Below are 18,043 nucleotides of genomic sequence, written 5' to 3'. Positions count from 1 at the left end.
ACCTTTTCCTCTTTCACCACCACCTTCGCCTCTACCTTCTCCTCCTCCTCCTCCTCCTCCTCCTCTTCTTCTACTCTCCCCTCTCTACCAAATCCTTATCTCTCCTTTCCCTGCTGGACTTCCATCCGCTTTTGACCTCTCTCTGTGGAATTTCACCTCCCCAATTCTCCCGCCCGGGATCATTCAGCTGAACGCCCCCTCCCCACCTGTTCTTCTGGCTTTAGACGCTCGGCGCTTGTCCGGGTCGCAGCGCCGTCCGAGCCACATTCAATCACAACTGTCGGTCTGTCTAATTACACAGTTTCGCTTCCACTGCTATCTCGAACATTACCTCAATCTCTTAATTACGGCGGCCTCGTCACGCCGCCTTCATCCTCTTCACCCCTCCTTCTCCCCCCCCCCCCTCAACCCCAACCGGTCTCCGTGATCAGTCGCCATGGCCGACCAATTCAAAGCACGCACCCTGAAGCGCAAGAATGTCAAGGGGCTTGCCTTGAATGCCGCTCCCAAACCCGCCTCAAACCCCGTCGATGGTGATTCTCAAGCTTCGGGCGCTGTTGGCAGCGCCGAAACCAACCGCACCGACACCCTCGAGATTGGCCTGGAGTTTCGACTTGACCTGCGGAGTGAGGATCTCATTACTTTGAAGGAGTTAGGCGCGGGTAATGGTGGCACAGTCTCCAAGGTTATGCATGCATCAACCAAGGTCGTCATGGCTCGGAAGGTATGCTTCTCGATACCTAGTGCACATAAAACTAAGCGATGCTGATAGACGGGCTAGATCATCCGTGTCGATGCCAAGGAGAATGTGAGAAAGCAGATTCTACGAGAACTCCAAGTGGGCCATGACTGCAATTCCCCCAATATTGTGACTTTTTACGGAGCGTTCCAGAACGAAGCTCGGGATATTGTGCTATGCATGGAATACATGGACTGTGGGTAGGTCAAGCGTCTTCGGCGGAGTTCATCGCGGCTGTAGCCCTCCAACGCACTCAAGGTCGGACTGGCTGACAATAATAGCTCACTTGATCGAATTTCCAAAGACTTCGGTCCTGTTCGGGTAGACGTGCTGGGCAAGATTACCGAATCGGTATTGGCCGGTCTCGTCTATCTCTATGAAGTCCACCGAATCATGCATCGCGATATCAAGCCGTCTAACATCACTGTCAACTCACGCGGAAACATCAAGCTGTGCGATTTTGGTGTCGCCACCGAAATTGTCAACTCTATTGCCGATACTTTTGTAGGCACTTCGACCTACATGGCTCCAGAGCGAATTCAAGGAGGCGCTTATACAGTCCGCTCGGACGTTTGGAGTGTGGGACTGACGGTAATGGAACTGGCTGTCGGGCGCTTCCCGTTTGATGCCTCGGACTCGGCGGCAGGCGATCGCGCCAGCGCTGGCCCAATGGGGATTTTGGATTTGCTGCAGCAAATTGTGCACGAACCTGCTCCGAAGCTGCCCAAGAGCGACGCTTTCCCACCCATCCTCCACGAGTTCGTCGCCAAGTGTCTTCTGAAGAAGGCGGAGGAGCGACCAACACCACGGGAACTCTACGTATGTCATCTCTCCAGCGCTGCTTAGACGGTGCGCAAGACTGACCGACGTTCTAGGACAAAGATGCATTCCTGCAGGCCGCTAAGCGGACCCCAGTAGACCTTCAGGAATGGGCTATCAGCATGATGGAGCGACACAACCGGAAGTCATACCTCGCCCCTCCAGCGCCCAAATCACTCAAGGATGACATGCAATTCTCTTCTTCCTCTCACCAGGCCAGCCCCGCGGTCAAACCTCCTGTTAGTAGTAAAGCCCCCGTCAGCAAACCGTCACGCACTCCGCAGTACGCCTCCCCCTCGTCCTCGTCTGGCGATATTCCCGTAATGGGTCACGACATGCCCGCACACTACGCCCACAACTACGTTCCCGCCAACCCCTCGCCCCGGCCCCGAAGAACCACTCGCTCTCCGCCCATATCGCTGGAGCACCTCTCGCTGGAGAACCGAGAGGACGAGTATCGCTCTGGCCGACGCCCTTCCCGCACTCCCGTGGGTGGCCCTTCTCCGGGGTTGGAACCTCCCATGCATCCTATGAGCTCTCGCTCAGCTAGCTCTCACAACACTAAATCGAGAATGCCGCTGCAGTCGGCGGCTGCCCTCCCTGTGCGCTCGCCGCACAACGGTCCGCCTTCGGGCTCTAGCGGCAGTGGTTCCTGGCAGCGGTCTATGCGCGGCGACCATATGACCGGTGCTGTCTAACGAATTCATCGTTGATGCAGGACGTCTCTTTGTCTTCATACCAACCGCTCCCCTTCTTCACCCTTTGCATCATCAAGGCGTATTTCCATCATTGGCCATCAATGTCTTCTATCGTTCACCACTGTTCCAGCCTTCTATCAACCTGGCATCTCTTTTCTATCTACATACATAGCTATACATACATGTACCCTTTTCATTCAATTTCTACATCACATTCTGCCTCACAGTTTGCCTCCCCCAAACTCCTTGCGATCCATTCCCGAGACAGTGAAAACGATGTTAGCGTTGCAGCAATTCTTCGCGTTGCGTTCAGTTGACCTTGGTTGTGAATCGTGAGGCAGGGACTCTCGGATTTCATGTTTCATATTGGTTGCTTTTTCTTCCCACTCTTTCGTTCTACTTTATTTGGTTCATCTTTCCTCCTGGGACTATATTTCTATCGGGCATGGAACGACCCGACGAATGCGAATACGGAGATGGTTTTGTGGGAACTCGTACATGCGTGTCTGTAAGGGCCTGCACTACCACTCCACCGCAGCTGCAGCTGCACTGCGGCCGGAAGGCTTTTTACGGGGTGAAAGGGGAAATGCCCTACCGACCCTTACGTGCTGCGGAGACGAGTTAAGAGTCCTTGCAATCATTGCCGGGTGACTGTATCGAAGGCCAGACTCGGAGTATTTTGTAAATAGTCCCACTATAAACCATCACCGAGCGAGCAGAGACAGACATTGGAAGCGTACAAGTCAATAAGCAAAGCAGCAGAACAGAATTAAAGTAAACACCGATTCCCGAAACATGCAGCAGGTTCACAAGCCCGATTACACCTAGAACAGACAAAGCAAGGAAAGACGTTAAGCACCCGCATTTCATAGCAGTTTCCGGATGGGCTCTGGGACCCCTTCGAGCCACACCACATTCTGCGGAGGACAACCTCTATCCATATCTCCTCCCAACATCGGAGCCTGCAACCGGACTGGGACCAGCAGGAGCGGGGGCGAGATTGGGTCTTGGGGCTAGCTCAACCATCGGCGTCTTGCCCCCACGAGTACTCGTCGAACCACCGCGACTCGCAGCACCCCCTCCGCGACCGGGAGTTGATGCGGCGCTGCCGGCCTTGTCATGGTCTGCTTGGTGCCGGGCAGCTTTGCTGACGCGAGCCCGGCGAGAAGTGTTGCCGCCACGCGATCCAGGACCGCGGACAGGTAAGCCAGTCTCCTGAGAAATGGGAACGGCGGCAGCCAATGGTACTTGGTGGTGAGTTGTGACCGGGCCTCGACCGCGACCACCGCGGCCACGGCCACGGCCTCTTTTGATCGTGCCGTCCGCCCTAGATGATAAAGTAAGATTAGCAATGGCATCAAGGAAAGACCGTCAGCTTTGGGTGAGTACTCACCGTTCCACCTGCACCTTCTCGCCCTCGGGTACCAGTGGGCCACTGTAGACGAAAAATCCATCCTTGCTGGCGGCGGCCTGTTCCTGCCAGGCCAATTCACTGTCATCGACGAATGGGTCATCCCGATCATATTCCTCCATCTTCTTCTTGCGTCGTTTCTTCTTGCCGTCAGTGAGCTCAGGGCCAGTGGACCGCGCGGATGCGCCGAGGGCGCCCTCCCCATCCATTTCACTGTCTCGGTCGACGTCAAGGGTGAGATCCTCGTCCGCACTTTCACCAGCAGAAAATCCTCGTCCAGTCTTGTCGTTGCGCTCGAGGGCAGCTCCAGCGGCTGCAACCCGCGCTAAGCGCTCCTTTTGGGCCGCTAGTCGCGGATGTAGCGCCGCGAAGCCGTACTGTTCCTCTGCCAGGCGGGCGAAGTTGACAATCCTGTTGCCATTGCCTTTGAGTGGGATGTGAAGAATTATATTAGGGGTCCGACGCTGCGAAGCTTCGCTTGTGGATGTGCTACCGTCCACGCCAAAGAGAGCATTGGATATCAAGCCTGAACCTTGAGGTAATGGAGGAGGAGCTGGGTCCTTGTCCTTGACCGGTTTGGCGGGTTTGGGCGATGTGGCATTCGAAGCTGGTGCAACTCCGGGGCTGGATTTTGCATCCTTCTTAGTTACCTTGGATGCAGCAGTCACCGAAGCGGGGGGCTCCGTATCAACATCCATCGGTGTCGGCTCGGGGGACGGCGGTGGCTTTGTAGACGGGGCGGGAGCGGGTGGTGGTCGTGCCGGTGCCGGTGCCGGTGCCGGTGCCGCCGTCGGTGGTACTGGTGGCGATGCTACGGGTGCGGAAGATGGTGTAGCAGAAACTGTAGTCGGGGGTAGCTGCACCGACTGGGATGGCTCCGGGGCCGGTGCTGGTGGAGGCGGCGCAGCATAAGGAGATCGATGGGCATAAGGTGAGGTCGGTTGAGACTGTAGTTGAATAGGCACTTGAGGCGGCGTGGGTGCGGGTTTAGGAATCGCGGGGGAGGGCACATAACTGGGTGGACCTAACACAGGAGACGCATATGGTCGCGGGGTGTATATCGATGGGGCGGCCGTTGACGGCGGATCAATAATGCTGGCAATGGCGGGTGATGCACTCGCGCGGTTGGGACGGGGAGAGATGGAATGTGTAGGAGGACTGAATGCAGGAGGGGCGGACGAGGAAGTATCGAAGGCTGAACGAATCGGATCGAAGTTCTGGCCGCTGGTCCGCTGCGAAGGCTGAGAAGCAGTAGGCGGGGGAGGAGCAGGATGATGGGGTGGTGGTGGTGGTGGTGGCACGGACGGCATCATGGTCAAATAAGGTGAAGCCGCGGGCGGGGGAGTGGGAGTGGGATGAGACGGAGGTCGGGATAAGGTCGCGTGGAGTGGACGCGTGGAGTGCATAGGCGCCGGATGATGTGAAGGGACACTGGGCCGTGAAGGACTAGCCCCCGGAGTGCTGGGAGTCGGAGCTGAAGCAGCAGTCACCGCAGCATTCACTAGGGGAATGGCCGAGAGAGGAGGCGTATGGATGGCGTGTAAGGGTTGTAAAGGTACTGGCGCTGCTACTGCGGCTGTTGCTGTCACTGCATACGGCAGACCAGGCCCGGTCGGTCCAGGCACAGAGACAGTCGCGGGCGCCGGACTTTGGTCTGGAGTGGCTGGCTCTAACTTTGGCTTCTTGCGGGCTTGTGAAGACGATGAAGCAAGATGGGCACTCGTCGTTGAGAGAGACTTATCTCGGTGGCGCCGACTGCCTCGTTTAGGCTCCTTTTCGCGATTCTCCTTGTTGGTATTGGGGTCTTGATCCTCCTTCTTATCCTTCACTTTAGTCGATCGGACCGTATCTTTGCGGTCGGCTTCGTGGTCGTCGTCCTTCTTGCGACGCGACCGTCGAGGGCGAGTTTCGCGAGGGGTACCGTCGTGTGTGGTGCGGGACTCGTGTTCGTCCTGGGGCGGTATATTGGAGGGCTCCGGGGACATGATGAGCAGCAATAGACGGCTCGAGAGAGGCGGAGGGGGAGGGGGAGGGGGGAGGAGAGTTAAAGCTGGGGGTGATGGTGCATCGAGAGGGTGGCCGGGTTGAAAGAGATACGATGAGGCTGGCTAGGCGTTACTGCGCGTTATGGGGAAGGAACTTGCAGTATATTGAGTCCGGTTGACGCGCGGGAGTGGCCCCGAATCTGCAATAACACGATTGAGATGCAATTCAGATGGTTCCCGATGATAGAGATGCGCTGGAGATGCAGGCAGAGAGAGGGGTGGCGGCAAAGAAGGAGCAGAAAGTAGAATCAGGCACTCCTGCCCAAAACAATGCGCATTAAAGGAACCCAGTAAGAATCAATAGGGAAGGAAGACAAAGATAGAAAGGAAAAAGGAAGAGAAGAAAGGTAAAGGAAAGAAGAAGGGGAAAAGGTCGGGGATTGAGAAAGAGGGGAGAGAATTGAAGTATAGCAGACGACGGCGGGAGGGTAAGAAGGAGGAGAAGAGGAAGTGGAAGAGGAAAGGGAAAGGGAAAGGGAAAGGGAAAGGGAAGAGAAGAGGAGGAGGAGCCCAAGCAAAGAGGAGAGAGAAAGAGTAGGAACTAGGAAGACTACCACGACAGCAAACAGTCAGTAACTGCGGGCTGGCGACCAGGCGCCGCGTTTGACTTGTCGAATTTACTTGATTATTGCCTTATTGACCTCAATTGTGATAGAACATATCGATGTAGAATGATTGGAATGGATTGTGTAGTAGAGTCTATTATAGTTGGTTAGTTGAGTAGTTGATTATTGGAAGAGAATCGATAGTGCAGAGGGCAGGATACAAAGTACGTACCGTAGCTACGGGACTTACTCCCATCCCATTCATCCATTCATTCCATTCATTCATTCATCATCCGATATCAGATTAAGTCACCTGACACCCTGGACCTAGCCTAATCAGGCAGTCCAACCAAGTGAGCCACTAATCTAGAACAGGACTAGCTCTCCAACTTTTAGCTTTTGAGCCTCATGCTGAGTCAGATGGGCTATTCCCCTCTTGGGTGTTCTTTAATCCTTCCCGTCCACGCATTTCCGATCATTATGCCATCATCATCATCCATCCTTTCATCGTCGTTTCCCAACTTCCGCCAGGTGTCCGACTTTCATCATGGTTTTCCGTGGCGACCGGTTTATTCTCAACCTTGACTCTGATGATGATCAAGAAGAACTCCCACCCGCCTCGTCGGAGGGGGCCTCCACTCTCGCGATTCCCGGGATGATCGGTGAGATTCGTGAACGGTCCCCTGCCGCAAACCCCGCACCGCCGATGCTCAAACCCACCACCACCGGCTTTCCCGCCCATCGTCGGCGCAATAAGCCATCTGCTTTCAAACAGCGCCGAGCTCAGGACTCGTCATCGTTCATCGCATCGTCCGCAGTTTCTTCGGACATCCCCACCGAGAGGGACGAGAAGCAGGCCATCGCGGAGCAGAACGACCGACAATTGGCCGCGATGTCGCAGGCACAAATCCAACACGAACGTGAAGAGCTGCTCGAATCTTTGGATCCATCTCTACTTGAGCGATTCCTCCGTCGAGCCCGTATCGATGACGCTGATTCTACCCCTCCATCCACGCAACCACCGCAACCACCGCAACCATCATCCAAGAACCAACATCCTGAAAAACGAACCGAAGACCATGCACATAATCCAACCACCCCTACCACCACCACCACCACCACACCACCACCAGCAGCATTGAAGCAAGATGTACATGCCTCTAACCAGCATCAAAAACCATCCTCCTCATTATCCCCGCCGTCGCCATCACCACCACCACCACCACCACCAGAAAACAACTCCGCAATCGACGATCTCCCACCCGCTCAACTGCCCTCCGACCTCCATCCTGCTGCCGCAGCATCTCTTCCCCTCTCCGGAGCCGTGCACTTTCCCACCGCCCCCTCCGCATCGTCTATGCCGAATCTTGACCCTTCGTCCCCGAATTTCCTCTCCGATCTCCAAACGCACTACTTCCCCAACATCGCCCACGACCCTTCCAGTCTCAGCTGGCTGCAACCTCCCTCCGCCTCCGACGAAGACCCCGACTCGAACTCCCCGTACCACCCCGCCAGTACCGCTCAGGCCATCCACCCAGCTTACCTACGCTTCTCCTTGCTGGGCACCATCCTGCCGCCGTCGACCTCATTATCACTTCCCACAAGTCTAGGATTGCATCACCACGGTAAAGACCCCCACGCAGCGGGGTACACGATCCCCGAGCTGGCGATCCTCAGTCGCTCGACATTCGCCGCGCAGCGGTGCATCGCGTGGCAGGTGCTGGGCCGCATCTTGTTTCGACTAGGAAAGGGCCAGTTCGGTGAGAGAGGAACTCCGCTGGTTGAGGGATTGTGGGCCACGATCGAGAAGGAGGGAGTGGTCGCGGGCATGTTGGCGGAAGCGGACGATTCAGGAAATACCGAGCGTTCCCCGAGACGGGAGCAGCAGCAGAAGGAGGAGGAGGATAAGGAGGGAGAAGAAGATAAGGTTACACCCGCCAAGGAGGCAAGTAGACGGCGACACCACGCCAGCGCTACCGCGTGGGCGGTGGAAGGAGTCTGGTTGTGGCAGATGGGCGGAGGAGGGGATCGGGGGATTCTTAAAGAAGGCGCTGTTCGCTCTCAGTGACACCCCGGACTTCTCTTATCACGGGAATTAGGGGATAAGAGGCGAATTCAGCTTGGAACGGTATGAACTCAACGAGTCTACGACGGCCTTCTCGTAATATACTGTATAAATCAACTCGCATGGAGATTCACGCCCTGTACAGCGACAAGATTTTGCCTCTTTGTCCATTTCACTATAGTAGTACAACCTCCCTTGGATTAGTAGAGTATAAACGAGCACAGAATGTAAACATCTTAGCAGGTCATCAATCATATACCCTGCGGCACTGCCGTAGCAACAGGGAGCAGAGCAACTATTCTCTCCATATCATTTTTCATGTACACCGCCTCATTCTGAATCTCCAATCTGGACCCCCCAGATCTTCCACCTGGTCTCCTCGATATAATCCCTGCGCAGCCACAAGCCATCAGAGGATCCACCCTTGCCCTCAGGGTCCATGCCGTCCTCAGCCCACGAATCCAGCCAGCTGAATAACAACCGTAACTGCCATAGCCGGTCTCGAACCTCGTCCGCATCGGCGCCCCGACCTCTGGCTGCCTGAACGATATCATGCACCGTCCGCTCCAAGACAAGCTGGATGTCTACAGCAGAGGGGCGGAGCCAGGGCACGGCCGTCAACTCCGCCGTCGGGATTCCGGAACGACGGCGCCAAATGGCGGAGGAAGACTGGGGCAGTACGAGAGCTTTCTCGCGAACGCCCAGATCCTGCAGAGAATCCAAGGCAAAGATCCATTCCCAGAGGTTGTGAGCGGTTGCACTAGGGGTTCGTGGCCCGCTCAGAGGGGTGACTTGAGCCGGGACCAACAGGCCCTTGCCTGATTGTGTGGCGATTGTGGAAGACGGAAGGACGTCCTGTACGCCGCTGAGACCAGAAAGAGTCGACACGAAGACGGACGACGCGCCTGTGAAGTTGTACATAGCCTTTCGGCGAAGGTAAACTGATTGGTCGCCTTGGCGAAGCTTGTCACGCAGGTCAGGATGAGCGGCAAAGTCCAGAACTAAGGGCCAGTAGTCCGCGTGGCGAATTTCCACGCGAGTCAGTCCGCTCAAGTCGGGAAGGAGGCAGGGTGCCGTGACAGTACGATAGATGCCTTGGGCATTGGTCCATGTTATGGGGAGGGAGATCGGCCGGCGAGAATCGAGATCGCGCGGCACCAGGCAGCGTGGTTCGGCAGCCAGCACCCACAGATGGCGGAACGCCTGTAGATGGCATTTGTTGTCAAGTACGGTAGTGGGGAAGATGGGGTAGAGCGAGCAGAGCAGGGATGCAACGGCCAGGTCCGATATACCCAGAGTGTAACTGCCACCGCCCAGGAACAACAGCCCTAGCGCCATATGTGAGGACATATGGCTGCCGTACGGCGTGTCCGAATCCACGCGTCCATGTAAAGACCGCAGCCGGCGAAAGAGGGCCAGATCGCCAGTGCCGGCCATGACAGCGGCGGCTGATAGGGCCACGACATCCTGGCAGTGTCGCACGGAATTGCGCGTCAGCTTGGCGTCGTAGTTAATCGCAGGCAGACGACAGATGCGGATGAATTGGTCAAGGTAGGCGAGTAGAAGATCGCGCACTGGCGGCTGAGCTGAGCCCGCATAGCGCAGACCGAGTGTGAAACACAACCCCGCCACGATATTGAAGAACGGCATGTCATCGCTCTTTAGTCGGCGCACGCTCCTCAGGCGATACCGTCGTCGATAACCTGGTGGCAGACTTTGCACAAACCACTCATCGGTGGGCCGGATACGATCCCACATGATCAAGTGACGTGCAAGGGTGCGCAGAAGGAAAATATCTGGGCGGACGTAATCAAATCTCACCGTTGTGTCTGGGATGTCGATCTTCTGCGCCAGAATCTCGTCATTGGTCTTCATGAAGATTATTGCTAACGCAATTGTCGCGCCAGCTGTGGCTCGATCTAGTATGTGCGCAAGGTCCACGTTCTTGGTGCCCACAGCCACAGCTAGCAGTCGCTCCACAATGTGCATGTCGCGCATACCACGAAGGTCTTTTCCTTTGCCGAGGTTGATGAAACCCAGTGCCAACCCGGCTGCAAGACGGTACCCTTCGTCCCGCAAATCATCGTGAGCTGGGCTACTTTCCTCCTGCTCGACGTTCTCAATTTCGGACAACATGACTTCGCTCATACGTCGGTGCTGTGAGCCGCAATACAGCAGGCCAATCCCCATGATCCCGGCCGTTTGGGTCAGTGGCGATAGATTGAGCTCAGCTGCACCCATTGGCAGCATCCGTGTGACATGAACGGAAAGAAGGCGGGTAATAAGGGTATCCATTGTTCCCAGGTAAGAGGCCGAAAGACCTAGCAGCAAGCCAATCGATGTCATCGTATGTTTGGGGGTCAAATACTTGAAAGCCACCCACTTAGCCAGCGATTTAAGATGGCCGTTGAGGCCCAACGCCAGAAGGAAGCCGGCATGTCGGTTGGTAAGCTCCTGTGGCTTGTTGAAGAGGATCCAAGAGGTATCAATGCCCTTTGAATTTCTCGAAATAGCCAGGCCCGTGGACACCCCGTTATGGAAGAAGGCCCAACACACCTTCTCCTCACTGAAGGAGGCTCGGTCTGCGCTGATCGTTACATTCGATGGTTTCATAACACATTGCAATGAAAAGGAAGGAATAGGAAGTTTCTCGGTGAGGAGAGGCAGGCGACCGCTGAAGGCCAACATAGCGCGCCCAGTTGGGATAGAAAGCGTACGCAGGGTCACGAGTTGCACTATTTCTTTCTGCGCCTCCAACAAATCCGAATCAGTCCACTCTGGCTCGGGTACACATTCAGCCACCGGAGCCTTGGACTGGTTTAGCAACCGTGTCGCTTCAATGAAACGCTTATCTTCGCGGAAGATCAACCTTGTCACGGACAGCCGATCTGCCTCTGCAGATACCTCGAAAGAATTGGTTGCATCGATATCCAGAGCAGAGACACCAATGTGATGAACGTCGCGTACTGCTTCATGCGACATTGCAGGCTGCAGCGGTGCGGGGGCAGGCGGTGGTCCCGAATTGTTCCCACCTAGGGAGATATTGAGGTCTTCGCGATCGATGAGCTGGAGCAGCGCCGAGCCCCAGGAGGTCGAGGCGTGTATCTGTAATCGTAAGATAGTTTCGTGTAAGGGAGTGCTGACACCTTCCGGGAAGGTCTCGATGATGTTCTTCGTGAACCCCCAGCGATTGAGAAGCTGGACCCGGTCCAGTGGCGTCGAGCAGGTGTGTACCTCTGATAAGAATCCATCTAGTGCCAATGTTCGCGGGGTGAGTGCGTAGCATTCTTGCCACAGGCGACCCTTCTTTGGAGACCGATCAGAACCGATAACAAGGTTCAAGAGTGTGAAGAAAGACCCAGTCGTTCCACTCCATGCCTTTTCCAGATGCAAGAAGATCGAAGGAGGGGCGAACGGCTCGTCAGGAACGTCTAGCTTGGATATACGCGTGTCTTCGAATTCCCAACGATCCATACTAGCCATCTCCGTTCCGAAATAAGTGTCGTCTGCCCAAGTCCAGGACGTCCATCCAAGCCAGCCACCGATCTGGGCTAGGACAGGAGCAAGAAGACCCAGGGATTTATGCGACTGTTCGCTATCGCAAATGGACAGCTTATGCTCTTCCCGAAGCAGGTGCAACGCCACTAGAATCGTACATAATGCCGTACTTCGCAAGCTTTGGCTGAATGACAGCGCTGTAGGTAAAGTCCCCTCTGAACCCATAACGAAAACGCCCGGCGGACTATGCAGAAACTCTCTAGCCAGAGCGATGCAACGAGTGAGGTAGGTGTTCCGACGATAGGTGGACTGGCTTGAAGGGGATGGCGCGCCTTGGCTGAGTTCGCTGTCCTGTGCGTCTTGCTCTACAACCCAGCCCCAAGAGCTGGTGTTCATCCACGATGCCACCACACCAGCAGAGCCAGACTCCTGGTCGAGCATCGCCTCCCAACTTCCCGAATCAATGTATGTTCCGCTGCTTGACCGCAATAGCCCCTTCTTTCGTCGCGTGGGCCTGACTGGGTTTTTTGTCGGCTTACTTTCAATAAAAGGAATCGCCATTGAGAACAAGACTAGAACCATAGCTGTCCACTCCAAATCGTTATCGTCAATATCTCGCCCATGGAGCCATTTCATTACCTCCCACCATGTTGACAGAATCCCGTCACCTGCCTTTTCAGAATCTGGTAATGCGAACCGGCACATCTCGAAGACATTCTTCACCAATTCATTGCTAGGCTCCATCTTGATCTGAAGTTTATGTCGACGATTAGCCGAGTCAATGACATCAAACTTCCCTCGCACAGCAGGATGATCAAGCCCAACAATGGCAATCAACGAATCGGTCATTAAGCGTCTGACGCCGCTGTCTCTTCGACGGCTCCCAGGAACGTTTAGGTAGATTCCATATGCTTCGTGCAACATGAGGTCACGCGGCACTTCAACCGCCTGCGGTGTACCAGACGGAGTTTGGAGATGCAAAACGCCTTGGCCATACTCGCCTGTTCTTACCGTCATGAGTCTCGATATACCGCCATCAGTCACCTTGCAAGCATCCCAGACGTCTGGGAAATGCTGCACGCCTGACGCTTGGACAAGTAACGAGCGCTCATTCGACGCGGCACCCTTCTTGGACTTCTTGGTGAACATGCCATCTTTCTTTGGGATCGCAACGCGATCAACTCGAAGATTGACAACAGTCATAGACCTTGCCTCTTGATCCACTAGGCAGAGAGCCAAGGCTGCTGAGTTGCCATCCTGTGCATTTCCGAACTCTGACGGAGAGATCGTAACGATCTTCGGTCGTCGTGAGGATGACTTGAACCTCAACGGGGTATGGAAGGAGCCCGAGAATTTGGAAGAGAAGCTCTCAACTTTGGTTAGGAGTACTTCTTCTGGAAGCCCCGAGGCCGAATCTTTCAGGTCCATGTTTTCAAATCCTTCGAAGAGACTTTCATTGTTGAGTTCTTCCAGAAGCCTATCCACCGGCGCATCAATAAAGCTGCTCGTAGTACTGTAAACTGAACCGGTGCCGGGTGGCAAGGAGCCCCTCGGATTGAACCCGAAACTTCCCCGAGTGCTACCAGCACCAATGGACTGCCGAAAGTTCCCGTGAGGCATGGAGCTCGGTTGACTGCCCGTCGCCAAATCCGAGAATGTGATTCTATCCTGGCTGGATGCCAGGTCCGCTCGTGCCAATAGAGAACTCACACGTCGGGAGGTCTTCAGTGGCACCCCGATATCTCCGAAGTCTTGGCCCAATTTCGAGGCTAGGTCGTCCTCGTCTGGCCTGCCGTCCGTGGAGTACTGCGACAAGGACAGACCAGATGTGTTCCACGCATCACCCCTGGGACCGAAACTTTCTCTCGCACCTGACGGGCGGGCAGCAGGTGTGGTAGACCCAGTGGTCATTCCGAAGTGGGAGCTCCGTCTTTTGGATCGAGTCCCACCTGTGTCTCGTCTCTTGTCCTTTTTCTTCTTGGAAGCTGGCGCGAACTCATCTTCTCGATAGCGTGCTGTCCAGATTGTATAGAGGCCTGTATTGATGTTGGAAGTGACCACGAGTATCAGAGGCCCATTGGCCAAAGATCGACTCAGGCCAGATAGCTCATCTCTAGGAGATACATAGACAATCTCGTCGGCAGAGTCGAGGACATCCAAGCCCGAAGGTCGGGTATTAACACTTGTATGTAGCCATCGAGACGATTGTTTGGTGACCACCAGGCCCATCTCCGAATGGGGATCCATAAGCGAGAAGACGCGGGGCAGCTCCGCCTGTTTGTTGTTGCGAGGCCGTAGACCCGGGTGCTGGGCAGGTGAGATTGTCAAGGATGGGCGACTTTTTCTGCCTGAGGGGATCTCAAGCGTTAGTGACGCTCGGAAGTCGGGCAAGTTTGATACGAAGGAATTCGGAGGAGCCATTGGAAGAGGGCTCACAGCTTCCTCCTCAAGTACTTTTCGCTGGAACAGCAAGCCTTGGGGAGTGGCAAAGACCGAGTCAACTTCGAATGGAAGAGGGACGACATGGCTGTTTCCAGTTAAGAAGAAGATATGAGCCTGGGACTTGAATACCACCACTAATGCGCGCGACACATTGCCCGACTGGAGTCCATCCGACCTTGCAGCTTTGCCATCTCGCTGGTCAATCTTCCGTTTCGTGCTGGGATGTTTGTGCTGTTGGTGGCTTGTGTCAACATGAGATTCGCTGGAGTCTCGAGAGCCGCCAAGGGCATTGTGGATGGGCGCACGATCGGCGGCCTTTGTCACTTTCAAAAGACTTGCTTCGGAGCGTTTGATTTTTCCCGCGGAGAAATTAGCCAGCAAGGCATGTCGAATATCTTCCTTCTCAAGATCTAAGCGGAAGATTCTCTTCACCACCCCGGCTCGCGACCAAACTGCGCAACTCTTGGTCCATACGATCTCATCTTCAACCGGACCGTTGGAATCTTCATCGACACTGGTGGACCACTTGTAGAGGTCTTCGGATGGGTCGGGGGGGAGTAGACCTTCGGCGACAAGGAAGGCGACAGCCGCAGGTTCGTGGAGACCGAGAGACCGCACGGCAGCCATTATCGGCGACGCAACTGGTTGTCGTTGGGTGTAGCGGATGAAGAAGGTCTGGCAAACGGAGCCAGAAACAGGGTCATGTCCATTGTCGTCCCGGCATGTGTCAATAAGAGAAGAGAGGAACCCCACACCAGAATTGAGGAATTGTTTGGAGGGGTGGAAGGGAGATTGTGTAGTAAGTCAAGTAAGTATACAAAAGAGGTACGTACGCGCTGGACGCGGCAGCGGGATTGAAAGTTGATCTCCTCCGCCTTTTCCTCCCCCGACAAAAACAACCCGCCCATCTCCAATCCGATCCGCATTTCTGCATTCCTCTCTCCTCTCACTCCTCTGGACCCCTCACACTTCCTACCATTGGAATCATAATCTCGGGAATGGTGGTTGTCAGTCTTCTGGACTAGAGATCCAGCAAATTCGTGCCATATCAGCTCTTCCAACAAAAGCTAAGCTTCCAAAGTCTGCGCATTCCATCACAAACCCGCAAATCATCCCTCCAAGACACCTTTAGACCATGCCGTCGCTCCCATCGAAGCCTCTGGTTAGACCCAGAGATGATGGCGGCTTACAATTAAGGTAAATTTTGTCTTGAGCTAAGAAAAAAAAGACTACCTGAATTGACCGTGGCTGCTTGTCCCCCTCTAGCTATCAACTCCCCCATCGTGTTCATACGGCAGCCGGCTACCCCCTTGTTGCCCCCAATGGCTCATCGATTATCGTTTACGGCTACGAGACGGGTCTAAAGGTGGTTTGGCGCGGAGGGAAACCTTTCGCCACGGAGAAGGCTCCTGTTGCCCAGGCAGATAAGCCCCAGAAGCCCGCTCCACCGCCGAGTGACGACGCTGTTATGATCATTGATTCCGACGACGAGAGCGTCGCAGAGGTTCAATCGTCCATCTCCAAAGAAGAACCCAAAGCTCAGTTCGAGGAAGAGGAGCCCGAAGTGGATCCCGCTCATCCTTATGAAAGCATCCTGCGCCAGATCGACATCCCTCTGGGGAGCAGGGTTCTTCATCTGGCAGTACCTCACATTCTACCCGAAGCAGCTCGCTCATCACTTGACCCATTCCCTCCAACCTTAAAAGAGCTCGTTGTCATTGCTGCCGTCTGCGCAGACTACTCGACGCGCGTGGTGACCATACCTCTGGCTCCCCCTCACCCCAACCAGCCCAAGATTGGGGTCCAAACCATTTCCATCAGCGGCGGGGTGTCCCATCAAGAACTTCCCCGCGGTCTCAGCGTTACGTTCACGTACCAGGAGACCGAGAACAAGGAGCGGACTTCATCCCGCGGCCAGCAGCATGCTCCCGGACGGTGGGACCTTCTCGTCGCCACCCATTCCGCAGAGTCGGCGGGGCTGCTTTTAATTCACCGGATCCCGATTGCAGAGGGGCATCAGCTCTGCGACGATGCGATCGAGACTAAACGACGATACCTCCCGGCTCCGGCCACGAACATCTCATTCAACCCATCCGGCTACCCCACGCCGCGCCACTCTACATTGCTTGTCGCTTTCCATAGCGGCTGTGTCAAAGTTTACTCATGTTTTGCTGCGAAGCGATCCAAGGCCTCGCGCAGGTCCTCCAGCGTGCAAAGCGATTTTGAGACCTCCCAGACGGAAGGACGGTGGCACATGAGTCTTTACCCTGGATTCGAACAGAGCGTTTCGGGACTCACGCGGCGCAAGACTGTAATCAGCGCGGAATGGGTACTCGGAGGACGAGCGATCATGGTCCTGATGTCGGACGGAGAATGGGGGGTTTGGGACATTGAAGGTACTGGCCCCGGAAACATCAAGGGTCCGCTTGAGCGTCAAGCCAGTGTGCAGGGCGTCACTGGCGGCTCTCTGACGACCTTTTCTGTCAGCGGACGGCTTCTGAGCCCACTCCCGAGCGGTCATCACTCCGAGGCTAGCGGTCCTTCTTTCGAACATCGACCCAGGTTCGCACCCCTCACACCGTCGACCAAACGTATACGGGAGGATACGTTGTTGAAAGGCGGCTCGGCCGGCACCGCCAACTCGTCGCTGTGCGGAGGCATCTCCGTGTATCAAACGAATACATGGAGAGACCCCATGCCAGATGAGGCTATCCTACTACGACACGGTAACCAGACCGCCGTTATCTCTAGTTTGTTGTCTTTGTGGCGCAATGCCATCAAGGCTACTGGCACGTTTGATCCCTCCAACCGCTGCCGGGTGTCCACCCTCCAGGACGTCACCTTCATGGGTGAGCGCCTGAAAGGAATCGGTCACCTCCCTGTAGCCGCCAGCCGCACACGCGGCTCCGAACAGCCGCCATTCGACTTGATTCTCACTGCCGAACATCAAATTCTGATCCTTGCGCCGAAAGTGGCGGAGCCCGAGAACATCCCCGTCGGCACCATGACCGTCGCTGGGGTCAGTTTCTCTGAGACCGATCAGCAGCGTCTGCACAAGGGTGAACTGGACGTGGACGGGATGGACCGACTCTTGAGCGGTATGGCGAGCGCTAAACGGTCGATCGGCATGGGAAGCCCAATCAAGCGCCTCCGCAACTTTACCTGAATTGTACCAAGCAACCTCGAAAAAAAATACCCTGCAATGTCCTGTTCAATGCGACTGTGATTCGAAGCAAGTCAGCATATCTCCCACCAAGCATTCAACGTGTGACTGTCCGCGACGCCCCGAGGACCACCCCTTTCCACCAAACAGCACCTCTCATCCCGTCACGACGGTCAAACAGATAGGATGACCAAGATACCCAATACTTACAAGTTTACAACTTTCGGGACTTTTTACCGTATCCTTCCTTCATTCCCATTACCTTGCCCCTCTCCCTCCCCCTACCCCCAAACACGGCACATATCGTAGCCCACCCAAAACTTCCGCACTGCAAGGTGGAGCGCAAGGCGAGATCAATACCTTGAAATTCCTTTTCTCCTCCGGAGAAAAGGGATAAGCTCTGTATCTGACGCGGTATATCAACAACCCATCCATCTTTTTCTCGTCACATCCTCTTACCAAAAGCGGGTTCACGAGAAACAACACCCCCCCTTCCCTACCCCCAGGTCGGTCGGGGTTCTCGGATGCCTGGAGTTCTCTCTCCAACGCATTCGAGAGTCACGAACCGTCCCTCCCCCCGTGACCCCCTTATCCAGAGAGAGCGGCCGACTCCGCTCC

At 55.3% G+C, this 18,043-nt stretch overlaps 5 protein-coding genes across 5 annotated transcripts; 3 read left to right on the top strand and 2 right to left on the bottom strand.

The window, feature by feature from the left end:
* Window positions 1-436: 436 nt before the first annotated feature.
* On the top strand, window positions 437-2,256 carry ste7 (MAP kinase kinase Ste7; the record flags this gene model as incomplete). The annotated part of the gene is made up of 4 exons (XM_025631940.1): window positions 437-724; window positions 782-939; window positions 1,021-1,558; window positions 1,615-2,256. 4 exons carry the CDS (start codon window positions 437-439, stop codon window positions 2,254-2,256), a joined length of 1,626 nt encoding a protein of 541 aa, XP_025486238.1.
* A 460-nt stretch (window positions 2,257-2,716) lies between these two features.
* Window positions 2,717-6,152, bottom strand: BO82DRAFT_396408 (uncharacterized protein). Its single transcript, XM_025638837.1, has 2 exons — window positions 3,650-6,152; window positions 2,717-3,583 (listed from the first exon to the last, which is right to left on the bottom strand). Exons 1-2 carry the CDS (start codon window positions 5,650-5,652, stop codon window positions 3,190-3,192), a joined length of 2,397 nt encoding a protein of 798 aa, XP_025486237.1. The 5' UTR covers window positions 5,653-6,152; the 3' UTR covers window positions 2,717-3,189.
* A 602-nt stretch (window positions 6,153-6,754) lies between these two features.
* BO82DRAFT_359486 (RPAP1 family protein) lies at window positions 6,755-8,440 on the top strand. The gene has a single exon (XM_025636593.1). It carries the CDS (start codon window positions 6,805-6,807, stop codon window positions 8,323-8,325), a length of 1,521 nt encoding a protein of 506 aa, XP_025486236.1. The 5' UTR covers window positions 6,755-6,804; the 3' UTR covers window positions 8,326-8,440.
* Window positions 8,441-8,480: 40 nt separating this feature from the next.
* BO82DRAFT_347931 (anaphase promoting complex subunit 1) lies at window positions 8,481-14,889 on the bottom strand (the record flags this gene model as incomplete). The annotated part of the gene is made up of 1 exon (XM_025633810.1): window positions 8,481-14,889. The coding sequence occupies one exon, from the start codon at window positions 14,887-14,889 to the stop codon at window positions 8,653-8,655; it is 6,237 nt and encodes a 2,078-aa protein (XP_025486235.1). The 3' UTR covers window positions 8,481-8,652.
* Window positions 14,890-15,397: 508 nt separating this feature from the next.
* On the top strand, window positions 15,398-17,428 carry BO82DRAFT_407477 (uncharacterized protein; the record flags this gene model as incomplete). The annotated part of the gene is made up of 2 exons (XM_025639634.1): window positions 15,398-15,459; window positions 15,529-17,428. 2 exons carry the CDS (start codon window positions 15,398-15,400, stop codon window positions 17,426-17,428), a joined length of 1,962 nt encoding a protein of 653 aa, XP_025486234.1.
* Between the last annotated feature and the right edge of the window lie 615 nt (window positions 17,429-18,043).

The sequence above is a fragment of the Aspergillus uvarum genome, assembly GCF_003184745.1.
Source record: "Aspergillus uvarum CBS 121591 unplaced genomic scaffold BO82scaffold_96, whole genome shotgun sequence".
NCBI lineage: Eukaryota > Fungi > Ascomycota > Eurotiomycetes > Eurotiales > Aspergillaceae > Aspergillus > Aspergillus uvarum.
The sequence above is the reverse complement of the archived record's forward strand: the minus strand, read 5'-3'. Positions and strand labels throughout refer to the sequence as shown.

Excerpts from the sequence above, each read along its gene's own strand:
- BO82DRAFT_359486 (XM_025636593.1), top strand. The coding sequence starts at position 6,805 with ATGGTTTTCCGTGGCGACCGGTTTATTCTCAACCTTGACTCTGATGAT.
- BO82DRAFT_396408 (XM_025638837.1), bottom strand. The coding sequence starts at position 5,652 with ATGTCCCCGGAGCCCTCCAATATACCGCCCCAGGACGAACACGAGTCC. Across the intron at positions 3,584-3,649 it reads GAGAAGGTGCAGGTGGAACG|GGCGGACGGCACGATCAAAA; the intron begins GTGAGTACTCAC and ends TTTATCATCTAG.